Genomic DNA, 13,584 nt, shown 5'->3' with positions numbered 1-13,584 from the left:
CCCCCCCAGCATAGCTGGAGATGAGAAATTGTTACACTTGTTGAACCACTTTGTCTTTCCTGAGGTTTGGGGCATCGCACCGCGTGTGTTGTGCAGAATGTGGAGGTTTATGCTGTGGGTGTACAGGGCATGGGGAAGTTGGATAGTTTCTCCATTGTATTAGATCCAGCAAAACATGAGCCAGAGGACACGAGAGTATTTGCATTTTAAACCGAGAACAGGAGGTCTCCCACATCAGTATTAGCCAAGCCCAGTCTCGCATAGCTTCTGAGAGCTGAGCAGGCGAGACCACAAGGTGCTAACACGCCTATGAGACGTCTACTACATGTGAACCTGGGACGTAAATGCCACCAGTAACGGCACACGCAGGAGACTGAAATTTGAAATAAAAATCGGCACATTCTTCTGTATTTTTTTTCAGCACGGTGAAAATTAAATGTTTTTCCCATTTCAACTGAAAATTTTTGTCTAACTGCATTGGCCAAACTCGACAATAAAAAAACTTCAGTCTGCATAGGCCTTGAACAAAACAATAAGGAAACGATATATAACGTTTTTTTTTTAAAAAAAGGTACTACAGAAATGAAAAGAATGTGTCCTCTGTTGCTACCTAGTGTTAACGTTTGGAAAAGCAGCATATGTGGGCTTTTACCTCCTGCTTAAATCCCCTATAAGGGAGATAGAGATGTCTTCCTCTAGAATGTACAAGTGCATCATGGCACTGTTCCTCCTCCCCCTGAGAAGACAAGGGGCAGGCAGGCCCCTGCAGTGTACCAGAAAGGCACCTCTGCACCCCTTTCTGAATTACAGGGCGTCTTCGGGTGGGAGGTAGGGGCTGTGGAGGCTGCCCACATCGCCCTCTGGGACACCCTTTAGCTGCAGTTTATCCGTGGTCAGCAAGGTGCTCAGTCGCAGCTTGTGCTGGTCCTTCACATGTGCCTGGTTCGCCGAGAGACTCATGAGACAGTTGATCTGGGGAGAGAACGGCAGGGTAGCACAGTACAATCCTAATCATTCTTCACACTCCATTCAAGGCTCTCTACAGGCAATTGGGAATCCCAATACCACCACCAATGACGGGGGTACACTCTTTTTGACAAATGCTCTGGCTTTTTTATTGACCACTGAGAGGCAGGACCTCAGCTTTAAGTTTCATTCAAAGGTCGGCACTTTGTTTCGTCACTAATGGGGCATAAGGACCCACACAGACTGCAGGGTGAGCACCCCTACTGGTCCCACTAACACCTCTTCCAGCAGCAGCCTTAGCTTTCCCAGGAGGTCTCCCATCCAGGTACTGACCAGGGTCACACCAGCTGAGCTCCAGTGGGCTGCCAGCTCTGAACTGCGGGGCGATATAACTCCTGGCACAGAAGTGTTGTGCAAACAATCAGAAGAACATAACGGTTACAGATGAGAGGAGAAAATTGGGCCCCTTGAGACTGCTTAGTACTCAGCAGTTAATCGAACCCAGGATCGCATCCAGTTGTTTCGTGAAAAGCTAGGACACAGGCTTCAACCATACAGTTGATGGCTTGTGCCAGGCTCCGACAAACTTCTGGTCTCCTGTTCTGGGTTTGAAATGGACCGTCTGCCTGGTTCCCACTTGTGTCCTCGGGCTTGCTAGAGCAAGCAAGAGCTATCCCGTTCTCCCTCTGCACACCCGCGGCATTAAACATCCCCTTTCTGTGAGACAGTCGCTGGGACACCCAGCACATCGCTGGAAGGCAAATCGGATGGCCGGGTGATGGTGCTGGTCAGTGGTCAGAGTGCGCTAGTCCTTCTATCACCCACACCACCCTGCTGCCCATCAACAAGGCCCAGATTCCAAACAGCTCACTCAAACGACACTATGGGAGCACTCTTGATGGACTCCTTGCAACTTGCAACTAAGACACAGAAGCAGCATGAGAGCTCCTTATGAGGTTTAAAAGCTTTGACCTCCTTTTATTGCCTCATTTCCCCTTGACAAAACCACAAAATGACCCACCAGCTGACAAGAGTCACCCTCAGCCCTCTCTGATGAGAAGAAACCCTCCAATCGCATAAAAGGCACAGCTTAATTGCAACACATTAGATCATATATAGGATGCTCTCGTTTTATACCTAAATTGTTTTTGCTTAGTATAGAAATCCATTGTTTGTTTCTTACGTGGGGTAAGTAAGACTATTGCTTAACGTTACCCCCTTAGACAGCACCTTACAAAAGATACAGAACCGAGTTGCTTTACAAATTGAATTCATTGTGATAAACAGCACAAAACACTGAGCCATTAAGGAAAACACAGCAGACAGAACAGAAGAAGCCAGGAGCAGAGGGGAGTCAGTGTTTTATAGAGACAGACAGGTGCTGATGCAGATCTGAAACATGCTGAACTGGAAATGAGACCGGTCAGGAACATTCAAACATTCAAAGATGAGTACATTCAGAATTCAGAATGACAGGAAGTGGGATTTAAGAATCAGGTCTTGACACCTAGTCAGAAAGGCCTTCACTTCCACATGGGTTAAATTGGAAACCTGTGGTGTTTGATTTTGCACTGGATTTTAAAAGAGCTCCCAGGGATTATGAGAGAAGGGAACTCTTCTGCAGAAGGGGTCCCTGACCTAAATGCAAGTATGCACAGGGCGGTCTAGCACCATAGCAACCGTGATGCTACAGTAACCACCGTCTCTAGGTTAGCCATGCAATGCATCAACAGCGGTCCGGTCTCTAGTGCCTGGCAACGCCCCTCAAAGCAGTGACCCGACAGACAGCGGCCAGCTGGAGAAAGAGAGTGAGCAGAAATACACAACACCCCACACCCCACACCCCAGCTGCCTGCCGCTACCCTCCCCAGCTCACCGTTTTAGAAACCAACGTAATGACCAAAAAGCTTCAAGGTTACACTGTTTGAAGTTTTTTTTTTATTAAAACCAAAATAAGCAGCTTTCTTTTTTTTTAAAAAAAAAAAAGGAATGGACTTCGTCTGAAAACAAAAGAGGAAGCCAGCGGCCTGTCTGAATCTCCCACTACCACACCCCTTTCTCTGGGATTCAAGAGAGTGAAGCGCTTGAGTGTCGGGGGGGGAGGAGCTGTATTCAACTCTACACTGATGGAAAACTGGGGGCCACGCTCGCCTGTGCTTTTCACACCCCCTTTTCATTTTCCCCACCGGGAAAATCCGTGAGCCTTGCATCCATTCACCTTTGTTCGTTTGTTTTTTTTTTTGCTCTGGCACAAGGACTGGGCGGCGGAAGAGTTTCATCACGCTCCGGCCGCGGTGCTCCGGCAGGCCCTGACTGGGGGGGGGGGACACAAAGAAGCGGAGCTGAGCACGGGGAAGAGGTTCGGGGGTGGGGGGGGTGCAGGCTAACACCGCGTGCCTATCCCCTTTCGGCCCAGAAACTTCAGCACGGCATAGTTATAGGTGGTGGAGACCATGTAGGTCAGCTAGACAGGAAAGACAGTGAGAGAGAGAGAGAGAGAGAGAGGGAGAAGAGAAACAGCCGCTCAGTGGTGGGCAATCCTGATCTTCAAGCGCTGCAGACGTGCACAGTTCCTAGTCCCTTTGTGTCTCCTGTAGCCTCCTGCACAGTCCCTTTGAGCCAGGATCTAGATTGTTCCCATGTGGAACTGAGCAATTCAGTTCAATTAAAAGGGGGTGAGATTCGCACCTGCGCTCCTTTAAGCACTTGTGCTGACTTGACGGTGGTTTCGCCCCCTGAGCAGATATAATCAGTGGTTCCCCTGTGACCCCCCCACACCTGCTGGTTTTCATTCCATCCCGCCTTCATTAGATAATCGCAGCCTTCATTGATCTAAGTAGTGGCTTCAATGAAATATTTGCATTTTGCTTCCAGTCACAGGTTTGGGATTGCATTGCCCTTATGAGACACAGCGGTGAAAGCTCTAACCCAGCTGCTGAAGAGCAGGGAGCAAGCAGTTCAAATGGATCTGATTATTAAGTCAATGAAGGGCTTGATTGTGTCACCGAGGGCTCGGCTTGAACAGAAACCAACAGGTGTGTGTGTGTGTGTGTGTGTGTGTGGGGGGGGGGGGGGGACACCAGGACCAGGATTAGGAGACTGAATTAAATTGACAAAAATCCAATGATGCACTATGATAGGAATACCAAATTACCTACACTGAGCCCAGCCAGAAGGCTCACCAAAGATCAATTAAGCGATTTAAAACTTCTGCCTTTTCAATATTATTTTATTACTATTACAGGACTAATGTGAAAACATTTTCCGAGACAACCTGTTCTGACACAGCGCTCATCACAAAATGCATTTTAAGGAATAGCCATTTGACGATAAAAATACTGTATGCAGATTGTGAATAAGTGCTGGTACAGGTCATGCTCAGCCTCAGTGACATCATCTTTATGAGGCCTGAAATGGACAAGCTGATTTCTGGTGGCTTAGTTTGCAACGCCATCCCTCTGATTCACAAACCACAAGCCTATTTCTCTAGTTCAAGACCAAATAGATTTCTGAATTACTCAGAATATAAATATTTCATACAGACTGAATTCCAGTCATATTCTATCAATGTAAAACCTAATGCATCATTCAAAGCAATACCTAACCACATAATTGGCTGTCTGGGGAGGACCAGAAAACCCCATTTCAGTTGGAGAACCAAGGCAGACCAATACTAATTTAAAGCTACTGAACGAGTATTTTAAATGTTAAAGACCCTGCCTGCTGCCAAAAGTGTCCATCTCACACGATTCATCAATAAAGTCACCTGATGATTTCCCCAGTTGGCAGGATGAGCTCTCCCTGTAGGGTCAGGAGCCTAGCTTATTCTGTTCAGTATTGTTTCTTATTTTGGCTTAATGCTTTTTTTATCACATTAAAAGAATGTGTCATTCATAGACAAGGAAACTCCCTTTTCCCATGTCACCAAGGTTTTTAAGGGACACCTCCATGCCATGCTGCAGCTGTGTGGATCTGAGAGAGTAAGACTGCCAGGTCTTTCTTCCTAGAAATCAGCTAAAGCTGACCTGGAATATTAAACTGCAGTAGGCCTACCTGGAGCCCTGCAGCAGGCAGTGAATACATTACCCCATGGGAGCCTGAGCTCTCTGCTGTAGGGGTTTCACACTGGAGCGCGAGCTCTTTAATCATCCTATCAGCGGTCCAGTCAGGTGTGCACCCTGGTTCTGTGTGCCCCGTCCTGGTGACACTGCCAACTCACCAGCGCCAGGAGGGTGGCCCCAGCTCCAGTGAAGGCTGCGACGTACAGGTCATAGGTCAGGAAGAACTGAAAAATACAATAAGAGAGCACCGTCACTGCAAACACAGTGCTGTCAGCACAGGAACATGCTCTGCCCTGGGCTGCTGTGAACACAAGCTGGGATACTGCATCCCACAGCCCCTTTGGTCAGTATAGCTTTGGGGTCACTCCTTTGTCAATTTTTTTTTACGGACTATGGAAGCCAGGATCATCAGAAGCCATAAAAAGCAGGTGTTCATTTCCTGGACAGGTCAAAATGTGGAAAGACCCATTAGCTAAAAACCTCCTGCTTACCAGTGGCGCGATACTCAAACAGCCTTTTATTCTCCTAACGGATCTTTGGCTGAGCCTGCCGTAGCCGAAACAGTAAAGTCAGTGCAAGATGCAAGTCTTTCTCACCTCCTTGGTTTTGCACACAGCCACCAGAGTCATGCCACACACCCGCCCTGGCGTGGCGTTCCAGGGCAGCAGTCCTGGAGAAAACAGAAGCCTTAAATCAGTCCCGGACCTGACGGGTTCACCACCAGAGGATGGGTGGCAGCGTGCCCACCTGTGTCCGGTGAATCCAGCACTGCTGTTGGCTGACATACTGCACTCATAGAGCCCCCATTGCACAGCAGTTTCAGCCATTCCACCTTTTACAACTAAGAGCAACTGACAGCCGATTTTAAGAGCCTGCATGTCTCTTAGCTTATCAACTGGCATCTTCTTCCACGTTCCAGGAGCTGCTGATGTCCCCTGTAGATCAGAGAGCTGGTTGTGTGGCCTTACCGTACTGCCTGGCATCCATGCAGAGCTGGTTGATGCTGGAGGAGGTCTCCGTCAGGATGTTGATGGTGTGGCAAGTCGTGGCCATGTTGTAGAAGAAGTAGACGGGCAGAGCAGAAAAGGCAAACACCACCAGCCAGATGACGGCCAGGATGTAGGTGACCACGATGAACTGCACAGGACAGGAGCACAGCGCAGGGTTAAGCGCTCGAAACTGACCGCAGACGCACTGGCCACCCCTGACCAATCCTGCTCTAACCTCCTCCTCCATCCCCTCCCCAGTTCCTTCCTCTCCCCTACTGACCGTGGTGCTGAGACAGCGGCCGCAGGCAGTGCTCCTGAACTCTCCAAAGGTCTGCTTCACAGCACTGGTGGTGTAGAAGCCCTCAGCCAGGAGCACAATGCAGTACAGGAAGAAGAAGGAGGCCAGACCATAGATGATGTACTGGAAATACTGGATACTGAAGGAGAGAGTGACAAGATCAAGCCCAACAGGAGACAATAACAGAAGCATGAGCGTCAGCATGAGCAGATCTTTGGTATGGGATGTGTAATGTCATAGCGTTCTAGTGGGATGTCTGGACACTGCTTTCTTGCATGTCCATAAACAATGCAACAGTGCAGTGCAATGTAGTGGTTAGGGCTGTGGACTTGTAACTGGGAGAGACAGGTTATAGATTCAGTTCCCAGGAGATGCACTACTGGGAACTACCCTTGATGCAAATACATCACTCAGACCTTTTCAACTAAATACCCAGCTGCATAAATAACTAAATCTAAGTTGCTCTGGATACAAATACCAGCTGTATTAGTGAGTTAGGCCTACAAAATAAAGTATACAGTCTTGCATGCCAACACCCAGTACAGCATGCACAATTTGCCTTTGCTTTGCAAGGCTGGTGCAGCTAGGCGAGTGTGGAAGGGGCTCACATATAGGCCAGTGTGGCGTAGTCTTGCATGTTCCGCGCGAAGTACGTCTCGATGATCCTCTCCGTCTCCGTCAGCGCCTGGTGCCCGCAGCCACAGAACAGGGCGATGCCCGAGAAACACAGCAGGGTGGCCAGGAGCGAGGTGTAGGGGATTCCGCCCAGGCAGCGCACGCAGCACTCGTAGCAGCCTGCTAACAACAGCACAGCACAGGGCACTGAGAATCCGACAGCAGAGCAGAGCTTACGGTCAGATGCACGAGTGCAATGCAATGCTTATTTGCCTGTGTGCTCCTCCGCAAAGACATCAAGGAAACACCAAACACAAAAACACAGAACAGCGGCAGCAACAACAACAAGTTAAATAACCAGAGAAAAAAAACCCCATCAGTGTGAGCCAGTGGTAGGGGTAGAGTTCAGTAATCTGACAGCTTGTGGGAAGAAGTTGTCTCGGAGTCTGGTTGTTCGTGCCTTTATACTCCTACAATCCTGACCAGAGGGAAGGGGGGAGAGAAGTGAGGAACGAGGAGGACTGGTGTCCTTAACGATACTTCCAGCCTTCCTGAGGCAGCGAGTTGTAAAAATGTCTGAAAATGAGCAGAGCTGTACTCAGATGATGGTCTGGGCTGACCTGATCACCCCCTGTAATGCTCTTCGCCCAGACAGTGAGCTGCTGCCAAACCACACTGTAATGCCACATGTGCGCACACTCTCAATAGCGCACCTGGAAAATGTGGTCAGGACAGTTGGAGGCAGTCCAAATGTTTTCGATTGGCGCAGGGCGCCAGCATGCTCTGGGTGGCAGCTGCTGATGGCTCGGACAAGAACACACCGTACTCCAGAGGACGAGACGCGAGAGGCAGGGGGTGCATCTTGAAATCTTCACAGATCACCCCCATGAAATACGAGAGAGAGTGCCATACATACGAACCTCACTAGGTTCTCATGGATCATGTGATTATAATACACTATACTAGGGCAGGTACAAAATATGCAAGAATGGCAACCAGTTACTTATGTCGTCTTTTGTCCAAAAATAACATCTGGTAGGTTTGTTTGGGTGGTTGTTTAAGGTCATGTCTGGAGCTACAGTCTTCAGCCAATGTGTTCCTGCCCTACAAAACACCCTTCTAGTCAACAGCAGGGATGCTTAAACCCAAAACTCCTTTAAATCAAATTAAAGTGCAAATCTCTTAGAAAACTAACACACAGCTGATTTTATCTGCAGTGCACCCTGCTCACAAGATCGGAAATGGCTCTGGGAAACCTCAGCAGGACGGGGTGCTACATTTGCATATTCACATTCAGAGTTATTGCATGCAGAGAAACTCAAAAAATGTTGTCATTGATTCTATTCATGTGGCACAACCGAGCAGTGAGCTCATTAATTCAATTAGTGTTTCAGCGTTCTCCAGCATGAATATTGCAGTGCTGGGATCTGGCCAGGAGACCGTAGTTCACTTGAGTCTGTGTCTGAATGCTCAGGTCTGGGATCACCAGAAATCTGCTGCTCACCGGGCTCATGACTAAATCACTAAAGCCAGGTGTTCTGCACCTGGAGCCAGGTAGACCTACTGACCTGGAGGCCAGACTACCAATCCATCTCAGAGCTGACGGTGTAAACACATGTTGAGACAAGAAGGGGTGAGAAAAAAAGGGGGGGAGGAGGAGGAGGCTACTCGGGCCTGCGAAAGAGGCCCCCTTTGTGGTGTGGGAGACAATGGCCCTTGTCTGAACCCAGTGTGGGTGAACAAAGGCCGGTGATGTCAAGTAAACAAAGAGCAGGGGCTGAAAAGAGCTGTCACCCCTCCCTGCCCGAAATAATCCAACAAACAGCCCTTTCAGAGTTCGAGGAGGGGGGGGGGGGGGGGATCGACTCCCTCTCGCACTGCGACCCGGGCTGCCGGACTGGCCACATCATTGGCAGCACCGCCTGGGGGTACTGACAGGCTGAGACTGGTACCACTACAGTTGGCACCAGCCATGTCAGTAGGAGACACAGTCAATTGTATTCTGAAGGCTAAGCGCATCTACAGTGAGGCTGGGGGGGGGGGGGTTCTCACTGAGGTCATTACAGTTTCAGTCCTTATTTTCGTGGGAGAGAAAAAAAAGCACCAGAATATTGACACTTTCCCCAAATCAACCCAGCGGCTTCCAAACTCCAAAGTTACATGTCATTATAATAGACGGTTATTGGATTTATAGGAAATCCTATAGGATTTATAGGAAGGTCTAGGAAGTCGTTGGATTTCCTAACCTGGTTTGAAACCTATTGCTCCTGCAAGCAGCCTCTCTCACAGAATTTTGGGCCTAGAAATGAGCCCGTTCAACACACACTGTGCCCAAACCCTTTTCACAACTACCAGAGACACAAGACACAGGACAGGCCACAGGACGTTCACATTAGATACCACCTGTGCAGCCATTTGATCCGGTTCAGAGTTTACTAGCTTTTGTGCATATTGTCCTGATACAGTAGAGCAAAAAAGCATCAAACATTTGCTTGTGTTTATTTATTCAAAATGAGATACTGACCTTAGAATAGCCAGCACCTTTCACCTGTTGACTTATACTGGAATCTGTTCAGTCATTTGTACTGTAACCTGCTTGAAACCGATCAAACTCTTTTGCACAGGCACTTTACCCGACTCCTAGAGTTAGGGCACACAGACCTCAGCACCAAACTGTCTCAACGAATCAGCTTGTCCAGGCTGGTGATGATCAACAGCTCACACAAAAGTACATTTTACAGATTTGTCTGCACACAGGCTACCCCTGTATAAACCATAAATCACGAGACATCACGTTAAATTTCCTTTTTCTTTCGGTCTACAAAACAACACATCACAGCAATCGATAAGCAACTGTTCCTCAGCTTCGGTTCCAGAAAGCAGTAACGGCCTAGATCCGAGCAGCCATTTAGTCACTTACTGCAGGGTCGGTATCGTTTTCTTTAGCATGTTAAAAGTTAATATTTTCTGGGAGCTACTTTGCTCGTTTTCACCATCTGTTAACATTTTGTATTTTGCAAAATTTTCCAGAACAAAACATCAGTACGAGGGCCGGAGAAAACCCGTTATCACTTCAGTATCACCGAGTTGAATTTGTTTGAGGCACAACCTGTGTCAACATCCTAAGCTAATTCATAGTCCATACAACGCAGCTTCAGTCGTTTTTGAATGGAGTGTAAAGATGACATTTTCCGTTTACACGGCATTTTTCTTTTTCAGCGCAACGTAATATCTCGAAGAGCTTTGAAATATTAGGTTGACAGACGTATTAAACCAAATCAAACAATACAGTGTACACAACTAAATTAAAATGAAAAGTAAAAAAGTAAGGTCAGTGCCCTGCCTAAGGTAAGACCCTAAAATACACTATTGAAATCTGTAGAAAAATATAACACAGAGCAATAGTCTTTAATTAACATTTAGGAATATTTACAGTATTCACGGTCAGATATTTTGTGTCCTAGACAGACTTCCTGGGTGCTGTTTAAATACCGCTGCTTTTCAAATTCCTACATCACCAGGAAAAATGCGGAATATTCTTTCTGCGTATGGTTGTCCTGTCTTTTTCGAGGGAAGAAACTACCAATTTATGCTTTTAATGGCTTCATTTGACAAATTATACTTGAAGTGCCGGATTGAACCTGGCACTGAGCACTTACAGACCGCCGAGGTGCGCCGCCTAGCTAGTGTGAGAACTTCGCACAATTTAAAAAAAAAACTGTCGGGTCCCACCACAACTTTTTGCAAATGAAACGTGTTTCTAAAATATTCCTGGAAGGGGACGAAAAATCAAAATCGAGATTTAAGATCCCCAGAGTCCATTTTAATGTGGCCAACACTGCGGGGGTTAATGACAAACATTTCTGTTTGTCTCAAACTTTTAGACTCGGTAACAATCAAGTCCCGGTAACAATCACAACATGTCCGGCCACCTGTTACACCAACGCAGACTTGAACTGGAGCTCAAACCGGGAATGACTGCTGTGCAGCATTTTAAAACAGATCCAACGAAATATTGTCTTAACAGAACTATGCGTGAAAGGCCAAAAGTCAAAGAAATCTAAATGCATCTGAAGAGCATGCCAGTCGATCCGCTACCGTTCACTTACCCATGTCTGAGAGATGTGGAGGTTTTTGTGCACAGCTGCTCTCTGTAAGCGTGTTGCTCTGTGATGTGCACAGACCGTCCTCCCGCTCCCCTTTATCAATCTCACTTCGCTCCTCTGACTTCCCAACAATGAACAAACCCGCTGCACACTGTGAGCCCGAACTTTAAAGACACAATGTCCCTTTTTCCCCAAGGCTGCCTGGGTCTAACGGGCCGCTGTCCGACAATTGAGACGCTAGCACAATGCAGAGGTCAAGGTCTCCCGCCGGGCCCGTCCAGTTTGACCAATTCTTCAGGAGTATGGAGGAACATCGTCTATCCCCTTTCCACCTGACAGCTTTAAACTGATACGGTAGTCTACTCACGCGCGATGAAAACATTCCTGTGTCGGAATTTCAAATGCAGCCCACGCATCTCTGTGTTTTGTCTGGGTGGTTTCTGAATTAAAATAGACCGTTTTGCAAAACCAATTTCTGATTGTCTCCTGCCTAATGTTTCTTTTATGTCTCAGTTTACGTGATCATACAAACTAATTGACTGAACATGTCGTTTGAAAAACCGATAGCACATCACACAGATGTGCGGTAGCTTGTTTTTCTGTACCTCTCCTTGTATTTTTTTTTGTGGAGAGCCAAAACACTGTTCTGAGATGGAAAAGAAGTTTAAAAATCCACAGACACCATTCAGAGAGTTTAATGAATCGTTTCCCATTATTGTGCTGTGGTGTTGTAGTGGAAGGAGCTCTGTGTTTCCCCCACACACTGGGTTAAAAAATCACAGGCTGATGTCCAGACTCTAACCCTACCCTTCATTGCACAGTTTTGTTTCATTCAGCATCTTAGTTGTTATATTTATCCTCCTGACTATCAATTCAATTAGAGCTGTTGGAGAAAAACTGCTGTGGACTGGCAGGGTCAAAGGATGGGTAGTTGTGGTTGAGTCTGGCTTTTCACCGAATGAACTGTGAGGAGGTATGGTAGTCAGAGGGTTAAACCTGAATTACAGGGTACAAACACATGCCTTGCCTGAGAGAAAGAATGAAGGAGGACTGAGAGACCCAGATAGACAGCAGAAACTAGCATGTCTGGATGTCAAAACATAGGCCAGGGAAGGTCAGAGGTCAGGTCAGAGGAGATGGAAGATTCCCAAACAACCCCCATCCTCACCTTAGGAAATCCAGCTTTAGCAGGAATTGAGGTAAACAAGAAACGCATATGCTATTTTAATGTGTCAATGAAGTTAATAACACACATTTCTGTTTAACTCAAACACATCGTAAAGCTGTCCAGAGGCAGTTTGCTGGATAGTTCTCTCTCCAAGCAAAGCTGGGGGTGAAAAGCAGTTAAGATGCCTCTGCAACAGCTGCAGCTAATAAAGCTGAAGATTTTATGTGTTCCTGCATCCTGAAGAGTTATCAGCACCCCAGGACAAAACCAATCAAAAAAGACACTGCTCTGTCAAACTGGCTTCTGATATCTGTCAACGAGATACACAACTTATTCACAAAAATATTGATAATAAGGGAAAACACACCAAAAATCAAGTAACTAAAATAACAAACAAGTAAAACCTCAGCAATCTTAGCAAGACAATCTTAATCACCGCCTCCTGAAATCCAGTTTTTGGAATCAAGTATTTTTATAGAATGCATTTTATAACAGGGAAGAATGTTAGACTCCTATCTCACAAGAGCTGTCAGACATTACAGATCTTACAAGCTGAGGGGTCCTTGTACATAAACCAGCTCTAAGAATATTACAAGGGTTACAACTGAGAGGAGACCATTTGGTAGTTAGTAGTTAGCTTGTATTGTGTGGAGTGGGCTCTGCAGGTGACAACTCCTGCATTGAGAGACATATTCTGGCCCCTGATGAAGGCTGAGAAAGCTCACCAGTGTCTGACACCAGCATACTGTCAGTGCTCAAGCACCCCACACTGGCTCTCTCTCAGTGTCTCCGGAGTCCCCCAAGCCCAGGAATCTTTGTTTATTGTTCGGCTTGCATTTGAAGAGAAGCCCTTCAAAGCATCCTTGAGAAAAAAGCTCCTCCATCTCAACAGCCCCCTCTTGGCTTTGGTCAGGCCTCCACTGGACTCTGACAGCAGCTGTCCATCACCTAGACTGCTGGTGTCCATGTCCCACCTGACCACAGGTCACAGCGACGCACCAGCGCAACCGGCAGCGCGATTCAACGTTTTGGACAAATTGGCCGTCATAAAAAGATAAAATAACGAGCAAACAAGAGAGTTCTGAAGCGACACAGATGCTCCTGGCATTGCCGAATTATGACAACAGAGGGACAATGGCCGCACTGTGAGGGCCCTGCGTGTGGAGCTGTTTTCTCTCTCCACAGACAGAACTGGTGCTGAGGACCAGCCCCACAATGGCCCCTCTGTGTGAGGAAGAACAGCCCTTGTCTTCACTGAGATGTGCAAAAGCTGGACCACTGACAACTGATGCCCTACTGTACTTCAGGAGCGGCACAGTAACTTCTGGCCCTGGGCGGCTAATCTCTGTAGCCATTTCTTCTGATCCTGCAGGAATCATGC

The 13,584-nt window shown here is 47.2% G+C and overlaps 1 protein-coding gene across 2 annotated transcripts; it reads right to left on the bottom strand.

Annotated features, from left to right (window-relative positions):
* Positions 1-2,219: 2,219 nt before the first annotated feature.
* Positions 2,220-11,319, bottom strand: plp1a (proteolipid protein 1a). 2 transcript variants are annotated; one of them, XM_088924433.1, is made up of 7 exons: positions 11,039-11,319; positions 6,923-7,112; positions 6,297-6,453; positions 5,996-6,164; positions 5,624-5,697; positions 5,186-5,251; positions 2,220-3,430 (listed from the first exon to the last, which is right to left on the bottom strand). In XM_088924433.1, exons 1-7 carry the CDS (start codon positions 11,040-11,042, stop codon positions 3,350-3,352), a joined length of 741 nt encoding a protein of 246 aa, XP_088780559.1. In that variant the 5' UTR covers positions 11,043-11,319; the 3' UTR covers positions 2,220-3,349. The 2 variants fall into 2 exon arrangements, with proteins under 2 accessions (XP_088780559.1, XP_088780560.1); XM_088924434.1 differs by having other exon boundaries at positions 6,923-7,109; positions 11,039-11,183.
* Between the last annotated feature and the right edge of the window lie 2,265 nt (positions 11,320-13,584).

The sequence above is a fragment of the Atractosteus spatula genome, chromosome 9 (assembly GCF_055471065.1).
Source record: "Atractosteus spatula isolate fAtrSpa1 chromosome 9, fAtrSpa1.hap1, whole genome shotgun sequence".
Taxonomy (NCBI): domain Eukaryota; kingdom Metazoa; phylum Chordata; class Actinopteri; order Semionotiformes; family Lepisosteidae; genus Atractosteus; species Atractosteus spatula.
The sequence above is the reverse complement of the archived record's forward strand: the minus strand, read 5'-3'. Positions and strand labels throughout refer to the sequence as shown.

What these genes read in the sequence shown, in the direction of transcription:
- plp1a (XM_088924433.1), bottom strand. An exon ending in GCCGCTGTCTCAGCACCACG is followed by an intron (nt 6,165 to 6,296) that starts GTCAGTAGGGGA and finishes TGTCCTGTGCAG; the next exon opens with TTCATCGTGGTCACCTACAT. An exon ending in CTGTGTGCAAAACCAAGGAG is followed by an intron (nt 5,252 to 5,623) that starts GTGAGAAAGACT and finishes TGTATTTTTCAG; the next exon opens with TTCTTCCTGACCTATGACCT.